A 26484-nucleotide genomic window follows, 5' to 3' on the forward strand; every position below is an offset into this window, starting at 1 on the left:
TGCATCCTGAAGGGATATGCTTGGAAAGCAAGAAAAATTGGATGAACGGAATTGAGAGGAACGGACAACAGCAAAGTACGGAGGAGTAAAAAGGGAAGGACGGGAGAAGAACGAAGCTCTAAGAATGCTGAGGCTCGTCTGCGTCACACCAGGGTTTTTAATGGTGAAAAGACAAGCATGTGCAGACCTAACATGAAAATGATTACAGCAAATCAGATGAAGCTTTCACTTAACCTACTATTTGGACTCCAACAGCAGCCAATCCAAATGCTTAAGGAAAGAACATAAAAACTTGGTATTGAACCAATTTGCTTTTTTTTTACTTCCACAACAACCTTTAGATGTTCCTGCAGTAGGCTTCGGCTTTGAAGGCCTACGTTCTAGATTCAGATGGCAACATGTTTCCTTAATTGCATGTAGGACACACAGGTGCAATTTTTAATCCCTGCTTCACTTTTCCTGTGGTATAATAGGAATAATAGTACATCCTTTCTTCCCCAGGGGGCTGCTGATTTGAATAGATTTAAGAAGGTGCTTAATTTCCTACAACAAGAGCCATACAAGAATTCAGATTTCATACATGCTATTTCAAACTACAATACTTTAATCATTGTATATTAACATATATACATGCATACATACATAGACGTCGATATACACGTCTGCGCGTGTATGTGGGTGTCTATACACACATCTAGTTTTTCGACATATCTTCAAATTACATTATTGCTATTCTAATACATATTTTTTATTTGTATTAAAAAAATTAAGTATAAATATGCAAGAACAAATGGATGAAAACAAATAACAGATATAATCCACTATTTGTTGATATTTCATATGAATTTACCAAACACTTCTTTTAAGTTTTAGTTTTTTACGTTAAAAAACGTTGGCAGATCATATAGAAGCCAAAGAGTTGCCTTTTCCGCCCTCCCCCTCCCCTCCGGCTAATTGGATTAAGATATGGCTAGTTGTTTCATCCTTATCCTGATTACTACAGACACATGCATCTCTTTCTTACAAGAACGATGATATGAAACTCTTTCAAAGCCCTCTTCATTCAATTTGATTAAGGAATTTCTCTCTAAACTACTCTTTTAATATAACAGAACCCTTTGAGAAAATGCTTAATATACTTTATCCTTGAAGGTATAGTATTTTCTGATGAAATAAGCAACATTAAAAGATATTCACCTCATTAAAAAATGCTGTGCTATCCTTAAGTGGTAAGCAAAAAAAAAAAAAATTACCTTGCTTAACTGAATGTCAGAACTCCAAAAATTTCCCTAAGAGTCATAAAAATCACACTGTAAACAAACTAGAAGACAACTCTGCCCTCCATAAGATTCTCCAAAAAGAAATTTCCTCAGCTTCATGAGAAACAAAAAAGTAAGTTTTTAAATTGTAACAAATGGTAAAGTAATATTATATATTATTAATAATTTTCTGATATCATCTTAAGATTCATTCAAATCTCTCAATTAATTGCTCTCTTACAAGTCAGTCTTATCTGTTGCATCTTTTATGTCATATCACTGCAAAAAGAGAAATAAAACCATACACTTTTGGCCTGCTCCTAATGCTAATTCATTTAGACAAACAAACATTACTTTGCATTTGCAATAAGCTAAGATCATGCAAAAAGTCAGTTACAGCATCCTAATTGGTCACTGGTAACTCAATCTCAGTAATATGATTGATTCTAATATTTATTTTTATAGTGTAAACTCACTATTTCTTAATGCTGATTTTTCAATATTTTGCTATTTCTCCTCCTCCCTGGTAAGATACCTTCTCAGAATCCTCTCCAGCCCTCGGAGCCAGACGTGCTCCTCCCATTTCCTCAGGTCCAGGCACATTTGATGTGCTTATTAGTTGTTGTTTTTTTTTTTTTCCAGAAAAGCCTAGGTGACACAGGAATCTTCCATCCTACCTATTGGTTAGGCACTTCAGATTCAGTGCCAGATTAGGACGACTATTTGTTTTCCATGTTGGAACTGATTTGCATTCAGCCCTCTCACGGTGTGGGCAAAGAAGGCTGGGTCTGTCTGTATCTGTAAACTAGTATCCGTGCTAGTAAAAAAGCTGGACTGCTTTTCTGAAAAGTGCCATTAGATTTCAATATGCATCTTCAGGTAACTATGTACATAAATGAAAATCTGTATTTAATTTATTAAAAGTTGTCCCATTCTAAGACAGAAATTTCACCTAACATGAGCTGGGGAAAACACCAGAACAAATAATCATATTTCTTGTTCAAGCATGATTAATAACTGGGTCTGAATCAAATAGAGATGAAGCCACACAGCCTCCATCAGATATAAGTTCAATTTAAGTATCTTTTTAAAATGGTCTCTCAAGAATTTGCTAGTTTAATCTCAATTAAATTACAGAACTTAATAGCAGTATGAATAAATAAATAATAAACATTATTTCTCATAGTAAATTATAACCTGAATGGAAGATAAGATTATCTTTTGTGATATAATTCCATTATTTTATTTGTAATAAAAAACCTGTATAATTACATACACATATTAAAGTGTATACTCTTTTCCATGATTACTGTTTCACAATATTCCTTCTGTTAGCCAAATGCTCATTAGAAATTTGAATACAGGCTCTGGTCAGCAATATAATAAAGCAGAATCACAAGATAACACCTATTTGCTAGTTATGCACCATATTGAAAGAGAAAAATCTTTTCATTTAAAACAAAAAAAAAGCTAATCATGAGTAACTATTAGTGACTGTGTCATGTCACTTCCTTGAAACCAGAGACAATTAAAAGAAATCTTTCAGATTCAGTTAGTAATTTCACATTAATAAAATGTGTGAGCAAGTATGAAGGATGCAGCTCTGCTCTGTCATTACAGTTCACCACTTCACAAGGATTTTAGGTCTGTATCTCCCTGCATACATTTTGTGTTTAGCGTAAATATATAATAAATTACCATTAGATGTTGATGGAACAGGAAGATGAGAGTGATGAGAAAGCGTTGTTTCTGAAATCCGTATCAACTTCAGCAAATATTACATGACGCTGACTGACAACATGTGTAAAGCTGTTGACATATGCTATTATTTTCTGGTTTAATGTGTATGCCTCTTAGAGTAAGAATTTTATAATGCTATATTAGCTAACGTAATATGACACTTGCTTACATACTTTGAGGTCTTAGCTAAACCCATCCATGATATCTAGCTTAATTAATAGTTTTGAAAGCTGTTGAGTCAGGTTTTTTTTAATATACCAGAGCTAGATGATGTGTGAAATGACTATTTTTGATACTGCCTTTTTCAAGAGCATCAAATGGACATGAGGAAGAAGAACTTGTGTGACTAGAACTTTCTACTTCTGTTTTTATGATAAGCAAGCAGATAAAGACTGTATAGCTCTGCAGGACTGTGAGTCTTACATGTGGAATTAACAGAAGAGTTTCGTTATGTCCATTTGAATTGCACCAACATATAAACCATAGCTTCACCTCATTGACTGGTTACAGTCTCTTCACCTTCACCCAACTATCGTCACACTGGTCTCTTCCGAGTCTCCATTCATATTCTAAGTAATAGTCCACAAAATGTTTAAAAAGGGGGGAAAAAAAAAAAGTCTAATTACACGTAACATTGGACTAAGACACTAAACTCCACCAACACACTGCCTTCACAGGGATAGTGCACAGGTGTGAAGGTTGGTATGTAAGTCCTGCTGTAAATCTTTGGAGGGACAGTAAGACAAATGGCCAACCACTTAACACTAGATTTTAATTTCATTCAGTTTGAAAGCAGTTTCTAAGACTTTTTGAATGAAATGGTAGTTTTTAAATGCCTATCAGAGGAAAACATGAAACCTAACAGGAGAAAAAACCAAACACCTCAAAACCCAAAACCCCCCATCTTTCTCCCCTGAGTCTCTCAAGATCAAAGCTTTGGATTTTATAACATAATATGCTTTTATCTACAAGCACTTTTCTAGTCAAAGTGGTTTACCAGAGAAATTGCAGTGAAATGGCCAGTTAATTCTTCTTTGCTACATTAAGCTAGCAAGTAGTACATCAATAAAATGATCCAGTATGTTACACTATTTCCAAAAGGATGTTTCATTTAAAGAAAAGAGAAGTTGCATTTGCATTAATTTGTTCTCAAAGTGTGGGATTATTATTTTTAAAACAGCTCTATTGTTATTTATACTTGCATTATGATAACACTCAAGGGCTTTCAATACAGCTGATTGTACCAGATACAAAAAATGAGAAAAGGCTGCATTCAGCCAATATTAATTTTACCCATGTAGAAGTTAAATGCCTAGATGGCCCATATCAGCTAGGCACTCATGGTGCAAACCAATCCATCTGAATTTATTCACCTTAAAGTTATGCATTTAGTCTGAGCTAATTATCTAGGCTTCCTCTCTAATTAATAGGAAGAGACAGGTACCTTAAGAGGATGATTCATTTCTTCTTAAGATCGGTATAGTGAAATGTTGGAAGTGATCCTCATGATCTTTTTCCACAGAGTAGAAAGAGAACCTAAACACCTAGTTTAGACTAGATGTATACCAAAGGAATAAAGTTACATGAAATAAATCCCACTTTGATAGTGGGTTGCCTATGTGCGCTCAGCATAAAATATGAAAAAACAACTTTGTGTAATAAACAACCACTACATTTTTCAATTAGGATAACGTGCTCTACCAACCTTACTGGTGTAACAGTTTCTTACTCTGTGAGTAATTCCACTGATATCTGAGAACTAGGGACAACTCTTCATGACTTTTAGTTGCAAAATTTTGCTCCAAGAGATGCATGGAAGTATTTTTCCTTTCCAGATTGTATATCTGATGAATATTCCATATTAAATATTTTATTCTTTCATTACTCTCAAACAAAAGATATTTGATATAAGAGTGATTACATCCAACAGCACAGATTATTTTCTAGGAATATTGGTAATTCTCTGACTGAAGTCAGCTATAGTCAACCCTGTATTTAGGTTACAATTGCAAGTCTGATCAGACAAATTAATGCTATCTCTGACAGAGTTCTGACAGAATAGAAATTAGATTCCCCACTACAACTCAAGTCAGAGGATCTTTCAAGGAAGCTGTTGTCAGAGGTGACCAACCAACAAACTGTGAGCTCAGCCTGACTGTGTTTCACAGCCTACTCCCTGCTGCCGTCGTGCCTAAGGGCTACACACACACAAGGCAACCGAAACAGCCTGTGACCGGCCAGTCGTTATTAGATCCTATTACCTTCTTTCATGAGGTCATTGTCACAGGAGAAAAAACACTTTAGCTCCTGACATATGACAAAACCAAGTCTGTTAATGCGCATGGGCACTGTCCAGCGATTTGCATGGAGAGTGTACATTTGGGTCATGTCACTGGAATGCACCTACTCACTTGCTCAGGTACCACACATGTTCCCCTGACCCCCATCACACCATGGGGGACGCATTCATTCTCATCACGGGACAGTGATGCACATGTTTGTCTTGTCACATAAGGGGTAGGAGAAGAGAGAGTAATGGTCTACTTGTCATACGATATAGATATACTCAGATCATTTGATGGCGAAAGGGGTACTGCAAGCAGCCCTCTCGTTTGTCCTCAAGGAGCTGTTCAATCTGTCCCATGGCAGAGACTGAGAACAGCTGTATTTATTAGAAGGTACATAAACTAATCGAGAGGAAATGGTTGTGTCTGGACTATTACTTACGTCCAACCTTTGTGTTATTTCCCAGAAACACTATTAGAAAGAATATGTATTAGAAAAAGCATTAGAGTATAAGAAAAAACCATGCTTCCCACGTTTATCAAAACAAAATATCACTTGTACCTGCGTTCGGATTATCTCAGTTTACCAGGCTACTGAAACCAACACCACTTTTTCATGGTAATGTATTGGATGCAGGTGTCAATGTGTTGGCAGCGGGGGGCTGCAGGGGGGGACCTCTGTGAGAAGAGGCCAGGCGTTGCCCTGTGCCGAACAGTCAGTTCCAGCCAGCTCTGCAACGGACCCGCTGCAGGACACAGCTGAGCCCATCAGCGAAGCTGGTGTCACCTTGGGGAAACATATTTAAGAAAGGGCAAAAAACACTGGGGGGAGGGAACACAGAGAGAAAGGCGGTGGGGGTCACAGAGAGAGGAGGAGCAGGGGGGAACAACAAGGCCAGAGCAGTAGGAGGTGCTCCACAATGGCGCAGATACGTGCCCAAAGGGACTGCGGCCTGTGGAGGGCCCACATCAGAGGACAGGAAAAAAGTGAGCAACGAGGAGTGGCAGAGAGAAACGGCTCAGCGCTGACTTCGTCCACCTGTGCCACCCATTGCTGAAGGGACTGAGTGCAACCTGCAGCAGTAACATGGCAGGAGGAGATGTCTGGAGCGAAGGTCTGCAGACTAGGAAGGTGGAAGAGAGAAATCTGAAGCTGAGTCGGGGAAAGTGGGAGGAAAGGTGTATTTCCTGCATGTTTAAATGTTTGTCCTTTTTTGTTGTTTCCTAATACTCCAATCAGTAATTAAATATTTATGCTACCTGGCAATAAATTAAGTTAAATTCCCCAAGTTGTTTTGCCCATGACAGTACTTGGCAAGTGATTTCCCTGTCTTTATTTCAACCCATGAATCTTCTCACTCCTGTTCCTCCTATTTTCTCCCCCATTTCACTGGGGAGGGGGGGAAGGAAGTGAGTGAGCAGCTGTGTGGGTGCTTGGCTGTTAGCCAGGGCCAACCCATCACATTTAAAATGAAAAGGGATTAATGGATCCAATGGCAAATTACTTTCATTGATTACCATTAGCCAAAAGTTTATTTGCTGTGATCCAATCCATCTAGATTCTAAAAGTGAACCTTTTACCAGGGAGAGAAACGGCAAAGCTTTTTCAGTAAAAAATAATTCAATTTGAGATCAACTGACTTATGTTGTTGCTGGTGTAAGCAGGAGGCTCACAAGACATAAATTAATAGCTTCTCCTTCCTCTTCATTTGCACAAGTAAGAGACATTTAAAATAAACAAGTGTAACCACTTATTGAAGACCAAGTTCCTTCTCTACAGTTCTAAACCAAAGGAAAATCTGGTTTATGTTACTTCTGTCATACAACTAATATTCAGGGAATGGTATGTCCTCATTCTGCAAATAGTCACGAACATGTCTCATGACAAATTGTTTGGAATTTTTTTGACAAAAATCTTTCTAGTGGGGAAAAAAAAAGGAATTTTGAAGCAAAAAAACTTTTTAAAAATGTAGCAATTTAAAAATGAAATTGTTCTTTACTTTTACAACTAGAAAAATAGCCTTTTTAGCATTTACAAGGAAACCAAACCATTTTTGTTGTTCTTTTGGGCCGGTAGATATTTTTACTATGTTATTTTGAACAGGGTTAAAAGATTATCCCCCAAACCACCCATTTTTTTATGACCTAATGCAAAATTAGAACAAAGAGAATAGAATTATCCATCCATAATTTTTATTTTCCCCAAATAACGTGGTGAAAAAAAAAAGCTTCAGAAATGGGGGGGGGGGGGAAGTAAGATGGTAAGTCATTTTCTAAGCAGCTCTAATGGAGAGATACTTCACTAGCATTATTCATTGTAAACACTAAAAGTACAAAATAGCTTTAAAATCAAATACAATTATTGGAAAACAGATTTGAAAACAAAAGGCAAGGATCATGAAATTAGGAGGTCTTACAAACCAGGAAAACATTTACCCTAGAAAGAACACTTATACAATTAGGAAAAGAAGGATTATGAGCTGCACAGTAGTTATATGGCTGCTTGATTGCAAACTACATAGATCAGAACCTTTTAAAAAATGTGCAAGCCAAAGGGCGAAGACATTTACAAAATAAGGCATATATATTAGCCAACCTTTTATCCCAATTCCAAAGATTTGGTCATTTACTAATTTCAGTAAGAATATAAAGGAGTAACTGACCTACCCCCCCATCAAGGGAAAAAAAAAGTGAATATACTTAGCTTGGTGAAATATTTGAGGGATAGAATTTAAACATCATAGGATTAGGCAACAGTTAGAATGAAAGTCTTAAAATGAAGAATATCTGAAACAGGAAATAATTCTAAGACTAAAAATATCTGCCTACAATACAGGAAGAGGCTAAATGGGTCCTTAGAGCCTGATAGAAAAAAAAAATCTTGAACAAACAGTGTAGAAATGCATATATTGTATTACAGCAATTCAGAAAAAACAGCAATTTAAGCCACAAGGTATCCAGGTTCCTTCTGCCCTCTGTGAGTAGAAATCTCTTTTCTCCCCGTCCTTCCCTCTCCCTCCCCTTTCCTTTAATTTCTCTAGTCCTTTCTTTCTCTCTTTCATAGGGACTCTAGGAAACTTGTAAATTCTTGTAAATTAGAAACTTGTAAATTCTTGTAAAATAGAAACTTGTAAAACAGAACACCATCCCTTCGCACATAGGAGCCAAGAGGCAAAATCCCAACACGACAAAATGAAAATTATCATTAGCTCAAGACTACAGTAATTCACTTCATTTTCACCTTATTTTGTATGACATTTTGAGAGCATAAATAAATACAAAAAAGTATTCCAAAAAGGCATTTTTTTCAATTTTCTTGTGGTACACATTTTCTTGTGGTACACCAGTATTAACTTCCTTTTTGAACAGTTTCTCGATAACACTCCAGGGGTCTCATTATCTTTTGGCCTGGACTGGAGCATGCTGCAAGTATGTTTGAAGCAAATAACATGCTTTTTCAATAGTTTCAAAACGTCCTTTAAATAAGTTTTTAAGAAAGGACATTTTCCTTCACTCTCTGCCTTTAGGTACAACACAATCTTATGGTTTTAAAGGATGGATTCTGTTGATCACTGAAAAAGAATATATCACTCCATCTGTCCAACATGTATTTTTTAGGACTAATACTTTACTGCTATTATTAGACAACTGCTATAATAGACAACATATCCAGTTGTCTACAATAATAACTTATATGAACTGGAGACGTTGACGCTTCTTATGTAGCTAAGAGTAACTTTTGTAAATGACTAATCCATCTCAGCAGCTTCTAATTTGCTTCATCATAGTTGCCAGTTCTGTCAGCAGTGCAGAATATAAACATTAACCAAAAAAAAAAAAAAAAAAGAAAGAGGATAAAGTAGTCTTCTGGCTTACTGACTGACTTTGACTTCTAATGAAATAAATTTTGTAACACTAGGGATTCCTGCAGAAAGCATGTTCTCATACAACACCATACAACCACCAATCTGGCTAGTTCAAGACAATGTCAGAGGAAAACAGGTCTGTCTGAGCTCTGTACCTAAGATTTCCTTATGACTATGGCTGATCAACTGATTCTTTAGCATGGTAGAAAAAAGAAGAGGCCATTTTTACACCATTACCTTTTAATTTAAAACATTTGTCCAGGATGCGAAAAATCCAAGATCACTGTCATTGTGAACCTGACGCAGTTCAAACCTGCATGTTCATAGCCCAGAGTGCCATAGCCACAATTCTTGTTAAGCACTTCCTAACAATCCATCTCAAATGTCCTGTCTTCCTCCTATCCCTCTTCTCACCCTAAACTAAACTTCTCACCGTAAACTAATTTTATTTCATTCCTCCTCATCCCCAAACTTCCTCTCATACAATCAGGAAGCCACCCCACAAACTCTCCTGCAATCCTGATCTTGCTAAACCATGCCCTACCCTATTACAAATCCCTTCCTACTCAAGAATCCCATAATGTCATGCCATCGATCTAAACTCAGACTGAATACCTCTTGGATGCAGCTGCTCGACTCCTCCAATTCTGCTTGCCCAGGTACTGCTATTATCACTACCACTCTACCATTACTACTCTTGATGCTGCTGCATCTTGCTGCTTGCTTCCTCCATGTCTTCTCTTCCCACAACATAGGCTCTTCCACCGGCCAGCAGCATACAGTGCTCCCCGTTCGTGACTGTGGCTCTCCTGGTATTAAAGCAGCCTCAGCTACTGGTCTGACAGGGATTTAACACAAGTCTGCACTTACTAAAATCCACCTAGAGAGCACCCTCAGGGCAGAAGCAAAAAATATACTTGTGAGAAAACAGGATGTATAGAATCCATATTATTAACGAGTCACTACAAAACTGCATAACAAGCAATATGTGTGGTCAGTTTCTGTTCAACAACTTGTTTTGGTTAAATAGGCTTCTACTCTTTCATCATCCTTCTTCTTGTCTCAGCGTGGTGGCCTGAATGTAGTCTTTCTATTTAAGCCTGGCAAATACAACCTATTCAGAAGTGATGATTTTTTCCTTACCTTTTCTCTTTCTCTATTACTCCTTGCCATACTCTCTATCTCGGTGATTCCGCTTACAGATACTGCTCCCTCAGTAGCTGTGTTTACCCCCAGTTAGCACGTCGGATGTGTATGAGATTACAAAGGAAGAGATTAGATTTATTTAACATCACTTAAAAAGTTACAGTTAAGTCTTGCAGGCTTCCACCTTTGAATCAAATGGATTTTGTCACATTACATACACTGCACACAAACCAGAGTCACTTCAAAACTACAAGCTTATTTCAGAACCTAACCCCCTCCAAAACTAATTAACAATTCATTTCCATTTGATTCTTGAAACAGAGTCCGTAATCAAAATTACATACACTTTTGACATTACTTTTTAAACAACCAGAACTTAAGTGGTAAAAGAAAAACCACTGTTGCACAGATGGAAGATGTTCTAGTTCACAAACACCCTGCTTTCTTTTTTGTTAAAAATGCTTTCACAATTCAAGTAAAGCTTTTTATCTTCTTAACCCGTTGTAGGCAGAGAATGTTCTACTCCATTGCAATACCTAATAACAAAGTGCATTTTGTTACAAAATAATTTGCCACTATAGTTGATAGTATCTTACAGACAAGAGTAGACAGTATCAGCATCCTTTTTTTTCTTTCTTATATAAAATACATTGCATTAAGTTAATGAGGAAAAGACAACACTGCATATGTTATTACTTCTCATAATTGCTAATTTCCTGCCATGAAGAATTTTCTTTGAGTTGTGAAAGAATATGAACTCCAACTATACATGACCTCAATGTTTACAATGAAACTATATATAAATGATAGACTTTGGGGCAGGAGGGGCATTTTACCTTGCAGCACGGAATTGTTTCAGCTTCTGCCTCTACTTTTCAAACAAGATGGCTGCGCACTTACTATCGGTAAATGGGTACAAAGTCCAGTCACGTGAACTGATACAGAAGGGTGGAGGGGAAGAAAGAAGGACAACACTGAAAAGGACAACTTCTTATTATACAATGCCGACAATATTTCGTGATAAGACGCTACTTCACTAGCAGGAAAAAATCTCAACATGTTTTCGTAATGCATATATACACATGCCTAACCAAGACACTTGTTTTAGTTTGTTGCTGAAGATCTCCTGTTAGGCTTTTCAAATGCTAGTGACTTTGCATCATATTTTTGGAAAACAAGGGCCGTGCCAGAATCTCAGGTACCTTTCTGCCTTTGGTAGACATGGTAAGTGTTCCTGCAGAATATCTACATAGCAACTTCTGAGAAACTGCATTAAAACACCTTTTAAAGTATAATTTCAAATCAGTGTTTTCAAACTTTTCTGAACTATGTAGAAATTCTCTCTACATAAATACTGTACACCATGGCCCGTCCTGGTTTGCTCACTATGCAGTCTCTTAGAAACTGTATGTGACCCCAGAAAATGACTGCTCCCAGGAAGTCCAAGGACCCTAATATGAAAAACCACTCATCGAACTTTACAAAGTGCTAGCTAGTTTACATATTAATTCTCCTCCCTCCACCCCAATTTATATATTTTTCATAAGGAAACTTGATCAGGAAGAGAAAGATGTATGTCCAAAGATGTGTGCCAACGAAACTTAACAGAATCCAAGCCTTACATTCTAAATATAGAATTTTACTTTTCTTCCAGGCAAAATATTGACGCTAACAATAACTAGGAGAAATCAAACTGAACCAACGTTTTTGAACAGCTGTCTAAATGCAAAGTTTAAATTACATTTTTCTGTGGTTCGAGAAATCAGTACAGCTTGTTCAGCGCTTTTTTCCTGCGCTTTTCTTCCCTCTACTTTAAAACAACATTGTACTGTAACAACTTTGAAACAATTTTAAATTGCCAACCTTTTCTCTGTCCTAAATACAAATGGGAAATGCTAGTTCTACCTTAAACCTTTGAAAAACTCTGTACCTACTGTCTTGCAGAAAGCATTAACAAGTGAAAATAAAGACAATTTAAAAAAATCTTGTCAACCTCCCTAGTTTTTAATCTCTTTGATAATCATATTTTTAGATAAATCATATTTTAGAAGGTACTGAGAAAAAATCCTTCATATAGACACAGGAAGCAGTACGAGAGATACAACAGGTGAGATGCAACATCCATTGGCAAAACACAAAAATATTTGTATTTCACCAAGTTTCTTATGTACATACACTGCAACTCTTCAGAGATGTATAATAATAACTATTTACTTACAATAAATTTTATTAAAACAAATTATTACGCAACATTAATTCAAAAACTTGTGATCATGTAAATTAGAAGAAAGTAGTGATAAAACAAGCATATGTATGCCAAAATATAGATGGATTGAATGAAAAGCAGACTTGTCTGTGCTAATTCATGTGACAATTCAAAGTATTTGATACGGAAAACCAAAATGCAGCGTAAAAAGATCTATTCGTTCTAACTAAAACAGTATGCAAAAAATTATGATGAGTTAACAAGTGAAAAAACAAACATCCTCCCCCTCTCCTATCCAAATCTGAGCACTGAATGAAGACTGAATGGAGGGTTTTTCTTTGTTTGAGTTTCTTCTCCATGTTTGATTAGAAATCACTAACGGGTGCTAAAGTGACAGTTGCTCAATGACTTCAAAGCATAAGTGGGACTGAAAACTGAAATGCTAACAGGGAGGCTGCATTTAGGCTATGGTAAATAGGGTACTAAATTACCCAGTAACGTATTCTCCAATGGTATGGAACAGATCTATGTTGGTTAATGGACTACATTTTGACCAATAGGTGTTTTTGTGGGTTTTGTTGGTGTTTTTTTTCCCCACATGGATATGAACACAGAGTCCAACTTTGTTTTTTCTCTCATAATTTGCTAGAAACATTGTTTTTTAAGATACTTCTGGTCTTCTGGTCACCAAGTGGGAGACAGTAGCTACTTATTTACATATGAACATTCATATGTATAACAGAGTTCAACTCATCGAATTGGTAAAGGAAATTATTTTTTAAATAGTGTTTGGGAAGAAAAGGAGATAGGATGCATGACTGGATTTACTGGAATCTAGTGGAAGGGCAGAGCTGCAGTGAGGAAGACCTTTTGTCTCAGTTCATCAAAACATGCCTGCCAAAGCTTTAAAAGTTTAGGATCGAAATTAATCATAGCACTAATTGTTCATCTACCAGGTACAGTACATACATCTTTGTAAAAAGAAAAACATGATAAAGAATACTGCTGTCTTAGACTGGCTGAACGTTGGTGCACATCTAAATGCCTATGCTTCCACATAAATCTGCTAATACAAACTTGCATTTAACAGGATTCAAATGAAATACACCAATAACAGAGCTAAAAATGGAGCAAAGGATATTTGTTAGCTTCTCCTGTCATAGTAAAACCCAAGAAACTTAGATAATTTCAGAAGATATTTTTGAAAGTCACACATATCCAGAATTAAAAGATACAGCTCTGCTGCTCCTAGGGACTTTGCACATACAAATTGGATTATTGGATGCTAGAGGATATTTATTCTGCAACAAATCTTCAGTGAAAAAAGATGTTTAAACTTTATTCATTCTTCAGCTTAGTCCAAAAACACCAGTGACAAATTTCACTTTAAAAATTCTGTAGCCACTACTACAGATAACTACATTATCCTGAAGGATGCAGGAGAATCATTATATGAACTTGTGAAACCTGTGGATTGCAGAGGACTTTGTGCAGTTCTGAGGAAGTCACAATGGCATTTACATATGGAACTCAGTGATACAGTCTAATGATTTTGGTATTTTTTTTCATGGTTGTGCTTAACTTTAGTTAAGACTTACATATAGGAGTTTAGCTGGACGAACATATCAGCTATGCCATCTAAGAATAAAGATCCAGGTTTTGTAAGTCGCTATAGCCATAGTTTCTGACTATCAAATAATACTTGTCTAAGCTACCTCAAGTCACACGCAGAACAGGATCTTTAAAGAAAGATGGGTTTGAACAGACAGAAATATGTATTTCATTGGATCTACTAAATAATGTATTTTATTATATTTCCTGGATGTGATGATGTTGGAAAAAGCAGATGAACTTGCAGGTCCCTACCCTTTGTAGGTCCTTCAAGAAGCAACAATCACCTAGATATAAATATATTAAAAAATTGCAAGGCTTTACTATCTTTCCACCAGCTGTAAAAAGCTCTAGTGCAGACACCACCCCGGAAGACGCTGGCAGAGATTCAGTGGCAAGAGTGCCATCTACTGAGTGAAGCTTTACGCTTCCTGAAGCACGTAGGCTTTCCTCTGAGCTCTGCAACTGAAGAATACAGCCTAACCCTACCTCATTTCAGGACCACGACACAAGGTGGCTAGTCTCTGGATGGCACAACCTACTTAATTAGAATATAGAATATCTTAGTATTAGAAGTCTTGTTAATAGCTTTTGGAAAGTTGCATTAGTCTAATTTTTCCAGATGAGAGCATAATTGTTGGCCTAAAAAAGAAAAGTCAGTGAAAAACAAGTTATGGAGCCAGGTTGTCAAATATGGTCATTAATATAATACTCATTCCCTATTGCTTGCAGCAGCCACTGGTCTAAATGACATATGCAACATTTTTGAAACAGTGATACAACTCATTCTGTAACACAGCTTCTTGCAGATAGCTGCCTCATCAGGCTTGCAAGATAATAGATTATTTTTCATACTTAAAAATGCAGAAATATCTTTCAAACTGTATGAAGAGGTATTAAGCTCTTCATGGGCTAGATACGTTGCCGCTGATCTCTTTCAGTGAAGTATAATACTGACTATTCTTAATTAATGAGGATAAAGCTAGAAGTGATCCATAAAGAAAATTTTAAATTGGACAAGTGGCAACAAAAACTTTTGGCTTGGTACAAAATGGGGAACAACCTGACCCAGCAGCAGTAATAAAAAATATTTTTAAGAATTACAAATCATTCATTAGTGAAAAAATAAAACTATGGCAAAAATGGTAATTCAGTTCTTATGTTAATTCAAAGGAATTCTGTATCTGAGACAAGAAGGCAGTCTATTAGTAGAAGATGGCCTTTCTATTTGTCAGTTATAAAACCCACAGCTACAAAAATTTACCTGAGTGCTGGACTTCTCTAAAGATACAGAAAAACTAGAATCCTGAAGAGCAATCAAAATGCTAAAAGCTTCAGAAAGCATAAATTATGAGGAAAGGTTAAAGGAATGAAGTTTGTTAAATCAAAAAAAAAAAGAAGAGTGGAGGAAGAACATGGGATATCCTAGCAGATTCACTGAAAGATTTAGAAAATTTTAGGCATAATGTTGGGACAGACATTTTAAGCATATACAATTGTCTCAATGCAAAGAACTCATCTAGATCTTGAACATCTCTTGTGGTCTTACCTATATGTAAGCACATGAAATGGAAATCTAGGAACCTTTCAATCCTGCAGTGTCACTGTGAGCAATCATTCACCTTACAGAACCCAAGATGAAATGTTTGAGATGCACTTAGTAGGTGGAGCTAGCTGGCTTCAGGAAAAAAAAAAAAAAAAAAGATCAGGTTCTTACTGGCTTGACAGCACTGGGACTACAATGCTTCCTTGTAGGTATCTCTTATATCTAACTATATCAGAATTTACAAGTGGTGTTTCTTGGTTTACAAATGTTTTATGAAAACAAGTATCTGTTACTGATCTTCTGCCACTGTTACTGATCTTCTGCTAAGAAAATTGTAGTTCAAAGTACAAAATAAGAAATAAGGCTACGTTATTTTCTCATACATTTTGTTACAACACACTGAACCTAATTCCTCAAGGCATGTAAACATACGCTTAACTTAAAGTAGGTGGACAACCTAATGAAGGGACTATTTCCTCACCCCCCCAAAAAAAATTAGTCAGTGCCCTACATGCTAGAGCTCACAAAGCACGTTTTATATTGGCTGTCCACAACCACATACTACCAGTGCGTGTTTGCGTGTCTGCACATGTAGGGAGGAAGAGAGGGCAGTATTTTCAGAAGGGAAGAGAGGAATTCCCAAAAAGGAATTCTGACTTAGCTGGGAGGTACACTAACTCCTGCAGTCAAGGAAAAGTCCCAACTCCGCTAGTCAAGAACAGCCTATATATCTAATATAACTCAGCTGCAATAGGGACTCAGGAAGCAGCTGGCTAACTCTGCTTGGCACTGCCCCCTCACCTTTCCCTTCCTATTGCCATCCCTCCTGAATGTGGTTCGTGTCTTTTTTAGGGTTAAAAAACTATTTAAGAATACCATCCAGAGATCTACCCCCCATGACAGGCACTGCACCTACTCAAACCCCTGCAACAGGCACTGGGGCTGAACCAGAGAACCAACCCATGCCAGGATCAGTCGCCTCTATTCACAACAAATACATAAGAAAATCTACTCGTTTCGTAAGGGATGAAGATGAATCAGGGCCATCACAAGAACAGGAGGAGGAAGAGGCAGAAGCCATAAATGAGATGGTAACTACCTGATCCCTATTCCTGGGTGAGCTGCGAGATGTGCGAAAAGATTTCATTGTCCAGGCAAGCACATTGTCACCTGGCTGCTCCAATGCTGAGATAACGGGGCCAGTAGCCTGGAATGAGAGGGTAGGGAAGCCAAGCAGCTGGGATCCCTTTCTAGAGAAGGGGGCATTGACAAAGCGATTGTACAAGGGGCACAAGTCCTCAGCCTCTGGAGGCAACTTCTGTCAGGCGTGAAGAAAAGGTATCTCTTCAAGGAGGATGACATATGTCACCCAGGCAAGTAGACCACCATGGAGAAAGGTATCAAGTACCTGAGGGAATTAGCCGTGCTGGAAGTCATTTATGATGACCTGAACAATGAGCAGTTACCCAAAGATCCAGACGAAGACAAATGCACCTGACCCGTGTGGCGGAAGTTGGTACAGAGCGCACCAGCGTCGCATGCCAACTCATTGGCAATAATGACCTGGAAAGACGAAGAGGGACAAACAGTGGATGAATTGGCTGGTCAACTCCTGCAATATGAAGACTCTCTCTTCCTCCCTACGGGCCTGCGTCTCTGCTGTGGAAAAATTGTCCCGGGAGGTCCAGCACCTCAAAGAGGATATGTCCTACTCCCCACCTGTATGGACCAGTATCTCAGCCATTAGGAGCAAGCATCCCTCTGCTCAAGAGAGGAGATATCGTGGGTACACACCCCGGGGCACCCTGTGGTTTTACCTGCGTGACCACGGAGACGACATGAGGAAGTGGAATGGAGAACCTACCTTGATCCTAGAGGCACGAGTACATGACTTGCAAGGAAAAACAATCACAAAAGGGGGTTCTTCCAGGAAAACTGCTGCTCCAGTCTCCAGTGAGCAGTTCCCCAGACAGAGTAGAAGAGCTGATTCCACTTCTGATCTTAATAAAGGGACTTACAAGAAGTGGGTAGCGAATACTATGACCAGAACGAGAGGGGCCCTGCCTCCAGCCAGGTGGAGGAAAGGGACAGCCGGGTTTACTGGACTGTGTGGATTCGATGGCCTGGCACATCAGACCCACAGGGGTATAAGGCTCTCGTAGACACCGGTGCACAGTGTACCCTGATGCCATCAAACTATAAAGGGGCAGAACCCATCTGTATTTCTGGAGTGACAGGGGGATCCCAAGAGATAACTGTATTGGATGCCGAAGTGAGCCTAACCGGGAATGAGTGGCAGAAGCACCCCATGTGACTGGCCCAGAGGCTCCGTGCATCCTTGGCATAGACTACCTCAGGAGAGGGTATTTCAAGGACCCAAAAGGGTACTGGTGGGCTTTTGGTATAGCTGCCCTGGAGACGGAGGAAATTAAACAGCTGTCCACCTTGCCTGGTCTCTCGGAGGACCCTTCTGTTGTGGGGTTGCTGAGGGTCCAAGAACAACAGGTGCCGATCGCTACCACAACGGTGCAACAGCAGCAATACCGCACCAACCGAGACTCCCTGACCCCCATCCATGAGCTGATTCGTCGACTGGAGAGCCAAGGAGTGATCAGCAAGACTCGCTCACCCTTTAACAGTCCCATGTGGCCAGTGCGAAAGTCTAATGGAGAGTGGAGACTAACAGTAGACTACCGTGGCCTGAACGAAGTCACGCTGCCACTGAGTGCTGCCGTGCCGGACATGCTAGAACTCCAATATGAACTGGAGTCAAAGGCAGCCAAGTGGTACGCCACAATTGACATCGCTAATGCGTTCTTCTCAATCCCTTTGGCGGCAGAGTGCAGGCCACAGTTTGCTTTCACTTGGAGGGGCGTCCAGTACACCTGGAACCGACCGCCCCAGGGGTGGAAACGCAGCCCTACCATTTGTCATGGACTGATCCACACCGCACTGGAACACGGTGAGGCTCCAGAACACCTGCAGTACATTGATGACATCATTGTGTGGGGCAGCACAGCAGAAGAAGTTTTTGAGAAAGGGGAGAGAATAGTCCAAATCCTTCTGAAGGCCGGCTTTGCAATAAAACGAAGTAAGATCAAGGGACCTGCACAGGAGATCCAGTTTTTAGGAATAAAATGGCAAGATGGATGTCATCAGATCCCAATGGTTGTGATCAATAAAATAACAGCCATGGCCCCACCAACTAGCAAAAAGGAAACACAAGCTTTCTTAGGCGTTGTGGGCTTTTGGATATTCCAAATTACAGCCTGATTGTAAGCCCTCTCTATCAAGCGGGGAGAATGGTCCTACCTGGAGCCTCTGGCAGAAAGCATCAGGGGAGACTCGAGGTCGACCCTTAGGGTTCTGGAGTTGGGGATACAGAGGATACGAGGCCCGCTACACTCCCACTGAGAAGGAGATATTGGCAGCATATGAAGGGGTTCGAGCTGCTTCGGAAGTGGTTGGTACTGAAGCACAGCTCCTCCTGGCACCCCGACTGCCGGTGCTGGGCTGGATGTTCAAAGGGAGGGTCCCCTCTACACATCATGCAAACGATGCTACGTGGAGTAAGTGGGTCGCACTGATCACACAACGGGCCTGAATAGGAAACCCCAGTCGTCCAGGAATCTTGGAGGTGATCATGGACTGGTCAGAAGGCAAAGATTTTGGAATATCCCCAGAGGAGGAGGGGACACGTGCTGAAGAGACTCCACTGTGTAATAAACTACCAGAAAATGAGAAGCAATATGCCCTGTTCACTGATGGGTCCTGTCGCCTTGTGGGAAAGCATCGGAGGTGGAAAGCTGCTGTATAGAGTCCTACACAACAAGTCACAGAAACTGCTGAAGGAGAAGGTGAATCGAGTCAGTTTGCAGAGGTGAAAGCCATCCAGTTGGCTTTAGACATTGCTGACCGAGAAAAATGGCCAGTGTTTTATCTCTGTACTGACTCATGGATGGTGGCAAATGCCCTGTGGGGGTGGTTGCAGCAGTGGAAACAGAACAACTGGCAGCGCAGAGGTAAACCCATCTGGGCTGCCACATTGTGGCAAGATATTGCTGCCTGGGTAGAGAACCTGGCTGTAAAAGTACGTCACGTAGATGCTCACATACCCAAGAGTCAGGCCACTGAAGAACATCAAAACAACCAGCAGGTGGATCAGGCTGCTAAGATTGAAGTGGCTCAGCTGGATCTGGACTGGCAACATAAGGGTGAATTATTTATAGCTCGGTGGGCCCATGACACCTCAGGCCATCAAGGAAGGAGATGCAACATATAGATGGGCTCGTGATCGAGGGGCGGACTTGACCATGGACACTATTGCACAGGTTATCCATGAATGTGAAACGTGTGCTGCAATCAAGCAAACCAAGCGGTTAAAGCCTCTGTGGTATGGAGGAAGATGGTTGAAATATAAATATGGGGAGGCCTGGCAGATTGATTATATCACACTCCCACAAACCCGCCAAGGCAAGCGCTACGTGCTCACCAATGGTGGAAGCAACCATCAATTGCTGGAAACATATCCCATGCCCATGCCACCACCCGGAACACCATCCTGGGCCTTGAAAAGCAAGTCTTATGGGGACATGGCACCCCAGAAAGAATTGAGTCAGACAAATGGGACTCATTTCCAAAACACCCTCATAGACACCTGGGCCAAAAGGCAGGTCATTGAGTGGGTCTATCACATCCCCTACCATGCACCAGCCTCCGGGAAAATCAAACGATACAACGGGCTGCTAAAGACTACGCTGAGAGCAATGGGTGGTGGGACATTCAAGCATTGGGATACACATTTAGCAAAGGCCACCCGGTTAGTCAACACTAGGGGATCTGTCACTCAAGCTGGCCCTGTCCAATCAAAACTTTTACGTACTACAGATGGGGATAGAGTCCCTGTAGTGCATATAAAAAATGTGCTGAGAAAACAGCCTGGGTTACTCCTGCCTTAGGCAAGGGAAAACCCATTTGTGGGATTGTTTTTGCTCAAGGATCTGGGTGTACTTGTTGGGTAATGCAAAAGGATGGGGAAATCCGATGTGTACCTCAAGGGGATTTGATTTTGGGTGAGAATAGCCAATTAATTAAATTGTATGATGTTAATTTCTATATAATACTGTATATCATCACTTCTATGGTTGCTATATGCCATACCAACGGTATTACAGTAAGAATCACCCAGATTAATGAAGAATGAACATTGATGAAACCAAGCAAAGTGCAGCGATGACAGAAGCAGACAAGCGCAGCAGTGATGGAACCAGAACTGGCTTCAGCAGATGCAACAATCCAACACCACGCACCATCTCTCCTGACCTGAAGGAGACATGACAGATGGAGCCCAAAGGCATGGACTAAATGAACTCAACGAACATTTTAGAGGGATGGCCCATAGACTAAGGGAATGATATCTGTGTGTATAATATCAAAAGGCAGGAAAAGTGGTGGTGATTAGTTGGATGTGTTAGAAAGTTTGGGACCTGGGCATGATGTAGGTGGTATGGAATAAGGGGTGGATATTGTCCTGGTTTTGGCTGGGATAGAGTTAATTTTCTTCCTAGTAGCTGGTATAGTGCTGTGTTTTGGATCTAGTGTGAGAATAATGTTGATAACACCCTGTTGCTAAGTAGTGCTTACACCAAGTCAAGGACTTTTCAGCTTCTCATGCCCTGCCAGGGAGAAGCTGGGACGGGGCACAGCCAGGACAACTGACCAGAACTGGCCAAAGGGATATTCCATACCATATGATGTCATGCTCAGTATATAAACTGGGTGGAGTTGGCTGGGGGGGGGTACCATTGCTCAGGAACTGGCTGGGCATTGGTCAGCAGGTGGTGAGCAATTGCATTGTGCATCACTTATTTTGTATATTTTTTATTATTATTATTTTCCCTTCCTATTCTGTCTTATTAAACTGTCTTTATCTCAACCCAAGAATTTTTTTTTTTCTTTTCGATTCTTTCCCCCATCCCTCTGGGGTGAGGGATTTCCTCCCCCTACTTGCTTGGCTGTAAGACAACCCATAGGATTCATTAAAGAGGATACACTCCCTTTTGACTTATGTAATCAATAAAACATGACTTAGGTCAGGTGTACAGTATTATTTCATTGCCTTAAGACATATACTCATTTTCCCTTTTGCAACCATTAAAACATGAACTGAAACAATAAAATTCTCTTAATTCATACTGTTAAGGTGAAAAGCTCTTGTTTGGCAACATCCAGCGCTGGGAGGGGTTTCATTTTCTGAGGGCTTATAGGCTCAACTATAGTAACTGTTGTGAATCTCAGCTGATACGTGAATTAAATTACATTTAACTCTAAGTCATTCCAAGTAATTTGTTACTAATAGTGGGTTTAACAGCTGTTCATGTAAATCATTGTGAAAGCTTTTAAATTACTGGATTTATTCAAGTCTTTAGATTCTTTTTTAATATTCAAACCAAAACGGATTATAATCTGTTTATCCTCTTTGCCAAGGCGCCTGCAGAACAAGAAAAATGAAGTCAGTCATTTCTGTCTGAAACACATAGTGCACAGTGCTCCTATCAATGGTATAAAAATATATAAGTGAATCCCTGTTTCAAGCACAGTATGACGTAGTGAAACAGGAAACTGCAATTTTTTAGTCAAGTGTATTACCTAAGCAAACACTTAAACATATTCAAACATTACTCTCCAGGAAAAGAACTTTAGTCACATAAGTTTCAGTGATGTGAAAAACTTTTTAACTTCAAGGTAAAGAAAACTCAAACATGCAAAGGTTAAAAAAAAGTTATGAGGACTGTGTATGTAAAACATTGTATTGCATACTTAATAACCTCATGGATATGCACCTGAGTATTTTCACCCTATCTCACACGCAAGAAAAATAAAACTAAAGTGATTTTAACATATTATTACAAAGCCAGAGAAAATAGACTTGTTTGGGGTGAGAAGGGCTACCTATTGGCAGCTAATTTACAATCATTCAAAAACCTGGACATCCAGCATGTATATGTACCATGTAACACCATAGAATTTAAAACTCGGCAAAGATTTATTCATCTGCTTTGGTATGTGCCCAGATAGCTAGTTAAATTAATTTAGAAAGTATGTGAAGTTAACTGTGTTCTTCAGACTTTGCAGGATTCAAGTCTACTTGCACGATTACATCTCAGTAACCCAAGTTCACCCTTCTCAATAAACAGACATCAGGTTCGTAGGCATATAATTAACTATCGGTTTTCATGGTTACTGTACCTCCACCACAGTATGCTTCCCACAACTCAAAAGTTATTAAAATAAAGCCCTCATCACTTGAAACAGGCTTAAAATAAATAAAAAGAAAAAAGTAGCAAACAAAAAAATCAATTGCATAATTCTCGATCTCAACTTCTTTTCACCTCTTCTTAAAAAAACCGACCCAAATACTACTGAGACGTTTGAGACAAATATTTAAGACAGCTCAAATAAAACTTAGATCAGCATTTTCACTTACTTGTGCATCTAAAAAACTATGGTCCACCATGAATTAAAAGTTCTGCTTGGACTTTCATCCCATTTCATTCTGTTAGTAAGACGACTTAGTCACGCTGAATAAACCTAAACAGTTTGTCTATATTGGGAAGATTTTCCTGTGTTTAAATGTAGCTTTGAAGAATCAAGTAAGCTAACATTACACTGATTATCACTGATGAGCCAGAGTAAAGCAAAGCAAATTGAGGTCATCAGCACGTCAGGTAACCTGACTGTCTTGAAACGTGCAGAGTAAGATTTGTAACACAGACCACTTAATCCTAAAAAGGTTCATCTTGTGTATTACACTTTAATTTTGTGGGCTTTTTTCATAAAGGTTGTCTTTAGGATCTATTTCCACTTTAAATACTCAAAAGTTTTGCATAAGCCTTATGTTTTCTGAGATGAACTGGTGGTTTACACACTAAAAATAGTAAGTATGTCCCCTTTTGAGGAGGGTGGAGGAGGTGGAGTTGTGATGAAAATACTTATGCTTTTCTCTAATTAGAACAATGAATCAAGATACCTGACTGATGTAGCTTTTTTTTGTTAACAACTACAGGTGTTACTATGCCAGCAAATACGTTACTATGCCAAATTAAAGACAGACTTTTTAGAATATTTGATAATTAGAAAGTGGATGAATCCACCTCAGGTACAACTGCCATATAACCTCATTACTCACCCTCTTGAAATTTTTGCCACAACAGCATACACTCTTACAGCAGAAACACGTCCTTTCTTAGAATAGCAGAATATTACTATTATAAGTATTGAAATTACTATAATGATTTTTTTTTTCCTTTTAACAGACTCACAATTTTTGGGACATACTGAGTTTAGGATTTGACCTTTCTCTTGATTCTAGCTATGCTCCCACCTAAGTGAACTACTAAGGAAACTAACGCATTTGCTGTCTGAAACAAAGTTGGAACATTGACTTGTTGGACAGTGTTTACTGCAGAAACAAAACAGCCGTGGGCATTCTTAACACTCGTCAGGTCACAAAGAAAAATTTCATCTGGAAGCACAGGACCTATTTTCTACGCAAGAATTAACAGATGCATGTCATGACTACACGTGACATTTTTAAAAGACCTTTAAGGCACTGTGCACAGACTTTTTTCCTAGCCCTCACAGGCAGGGCCTAAGCAGCATTATCAAACATAATCATTACAAAAGAGACAAGTTAAAAAATCAAAAACTGAAAACCAACCCAAAACTCAAAAAACTTTGTTTGAAAGTCCAGTTTTATTATTAAAAAGGTAAAAGTAAAGGCCAAGGATGTTTTATTTGTCTTCTTATTTCCAAGATAGGAGGTCGATGAGGACTTTGTGTCTATGATATTTCTCACAAACGTAGAGTGAGGGTTCTTTTAAGGGATAGGTTTTGGGGGTAGGTGAGATGCATAAGGGGGCTAAATTAAAATTCAAGTATGATTGTATGACATCCACAGTTAGGGCTTTAAAAACCACCACTGACTTGCTAAAATGGTGAAGTACTGTCAATTCAAATGAAGGCACTGTCAGAAAAAAATGAATCGCTGAGAGGCCTACCTACAGACAAGAGAGACAGGACTTCCCTTATGCGAAGCCACAACTAACCATCGCCTTCACACAGAACTGCAAAGCAGCAGAAATCTCCAAGCCAGTGCCGTCACCTTGGGAGCCTGACACAGCTCTTTTCACCTCTGCTTCTGCAACTTGTATTTCAATGGTCTTGATGCCCAACGGTGAGTCCCCTGCATGAAAAAACAAAAAAGGGAAGACGGATGAGGAAAATCACCTCCTTCCCTCACAGCTGCCCAGTCAAAATCGGATGGTGTGTCCGTGCAGGAGGATTTTGCTTCGTCTCAAGAACACTGGCTCATTTCCTGAACTTCAGAATTTCTCGAACGTTTCAAAAAAAACCCCACCCCATTAGCTACTCTCCCACTCAGCAACCCTTAAGAGATGGGTTTACGCACCATTACTTTACTCTTTCCTCACAGTTTTACACAGATTTGCGCCTTTTTGTTTATGGCTCCAATTATGATCCAGCAGTAATATTATCCTTGTAAATCTCAACATAGAACGCAGAAGTTTTGCGAGGAAACGCCGTCTAAAATGTCAGAACGGGAGCAACTCGCCAGTCTCTCCCACCAGCCGTACCAGGCGGCATTTAAAAAGAAAAGTCCTCCGCGAGAAGAGGTCCCGCGAAGAGAAACGGACTTTGTTTTTCTTTTAAAAAAAACAACAATAAAACAAACAAACAACTAACGCGCCTCCGTCCCGCCGGCTGCCGGCCCGTCCAACGGTGCGCCCGGCACCAACACCCGCCCGCAACCGCCACTCGGTTCCGGCCCGGCCCGGCCCTGCCCCGCGGCGGCACCGCTGCCCCGCTCCCCCTTGCCTCCCGCCGCGACGGAGCGCGCTTGCGCCGCTGGCACGCGAGCTGCCGGCTGCTCCGGCCTCGCCATGGCAGCTTCCTCCCCCGCGGCCGCGCTGCGCCCGGTCACTCACCTGATCTTTGACATGGACGGCCTCCTGCTGGGTGTGTAGCCTTCGCCCCTCTCCCCTGCCGCAGCCCGGCCCCCAAATCGCGCGGGCCAGACTCACTGTACCACCAGGCCCGGCCCGGCCGTCCGGGCGGCGAGCAACCCCCTCCCCTTCCCGCCGCGCCGCGCCGCCCCTACGCCGAGGCGCCTCCTGGAGCTGGGGGGAGCGGGCCGGGCCGGGCGGCCTGCCCCGGCGGCCGCTCGTTCATGGTCTCTTCGTTCCGGGCGGGCAGCCAGGGCGCCCCAGGCGGCGTTGCTTGAGCCCGGCTGAAGGGATTAAAACAACAGGAAACGATTTATTTCCTCCTCCCGCCACCCCCTGCCTTTCGTGGGCAGATTCAGCCTGAATTAAAAGATCCGGGGCTGAGATCGAACAGGGCGCTCACCCTTAGCGGTGTAGGACCGACTGAGGTTAGAGTGGCTCTGGGGAGAGAGGTGCGGGGTAAATTGGAGTTAAAAGCCAGGGAAGCGGGCGTGGAGAACGGGTTTCCGCGTTGCAGAAGCGGAGGAGGCCAAGGGCCGCGGCGCTGCCCGGCGCCTGGAGGTCTGCGGGAGGCGGCCGGGAACAGCCGGTCCCTTACCTGGGGGTTGCTTGTACCGTGCGGGGTGCAGGGAAGCGTTTTTAAGCATTTGGAGTTGCAGTCTCCAACTGAAAAGTCTGGAAACCGCTGTGGTAGCCATCTCCCAATTTATGTAGCAGTAGACTGTCAGCTCTGCAGGGTTAGGTTTGAACAGTCAGCGTGACTAGAACAGTATTTAGGTCTGCTCTTAACTATTTGCTGAATC

General features: G+C 40.4%; 2 protein-coding genes across 10 annotated transcripts in view; one reads left to right on the top strand and one right to left on the bottom strand.

The window, feature by feature from the left end:
* Positions 1-25747, bottom strand: part of STS (steroid sulfatase) — a 134854-nt gene extending 109107 nt beyond the window's left edge. Inside the window, exons 1-3 of one of the 4 annotated variants that reach the window (XR_012670432.1) lie at positions 25664-25747; positions 24767-24903; positions 21054-22149 (exon numbers count right to left, since the gene is read on the bottom strand). The gene's annotated coding sequence lies outside the window, so the exon portion shown is untranslated. Of the gene's footprint in view, positions 1-21053; positions 22150-24718; positions 24904-25128; positions 25479-25663 lie in introns of those variants that run through there. The other 3 variants (XR_012670431.1, XM_075133606.1, XM_075133614.1) reach the window with 3 other exon arrangements.
* PUDP (pseudouridine 5'-phosphatase) overlaps positions 25559-26484 on the top strand; it is a 71845-nt gene continuing 70919 nt past the window's right edge. For 4 of the 6 annotated variants that reach the window (XR_012670443.1, XM_075133632.1, XM_075133670.1 and 1 more), the window contains exon 1: positions 25580-25694. Coding sequence is in view for 3 of the 6 variants with exons in the window: in XM_075133632.1 (XP_074989733.1) it covers positions 25619-25694 (76 nt within the window). In the remaining 3 variants the exon portion in view is untranslated. Of the gene's footprint in view, positions 25695-26035; positions 26110-26484 lie in introns of those variants that run through there. The other 2 variants (XM_075133637.1, XM_075133643.1) reach the window with 2 other exon arrangements.

The sequence above is a fragment of the Calonectris borealis genome, chromosome 1, assembly GCF_964195595.1.
Source record: "Calonectris borealis chromosome 1, bCalBor7.hap1.2, whole genome shotgun sequence".
Taxonomy (NCBI): domain Eukaryota; kingdom Metazoa; phylum Chordata; class Aves; order Procellariiformes; family Procellariidae; genus Calonectris; species Calonectris borealis.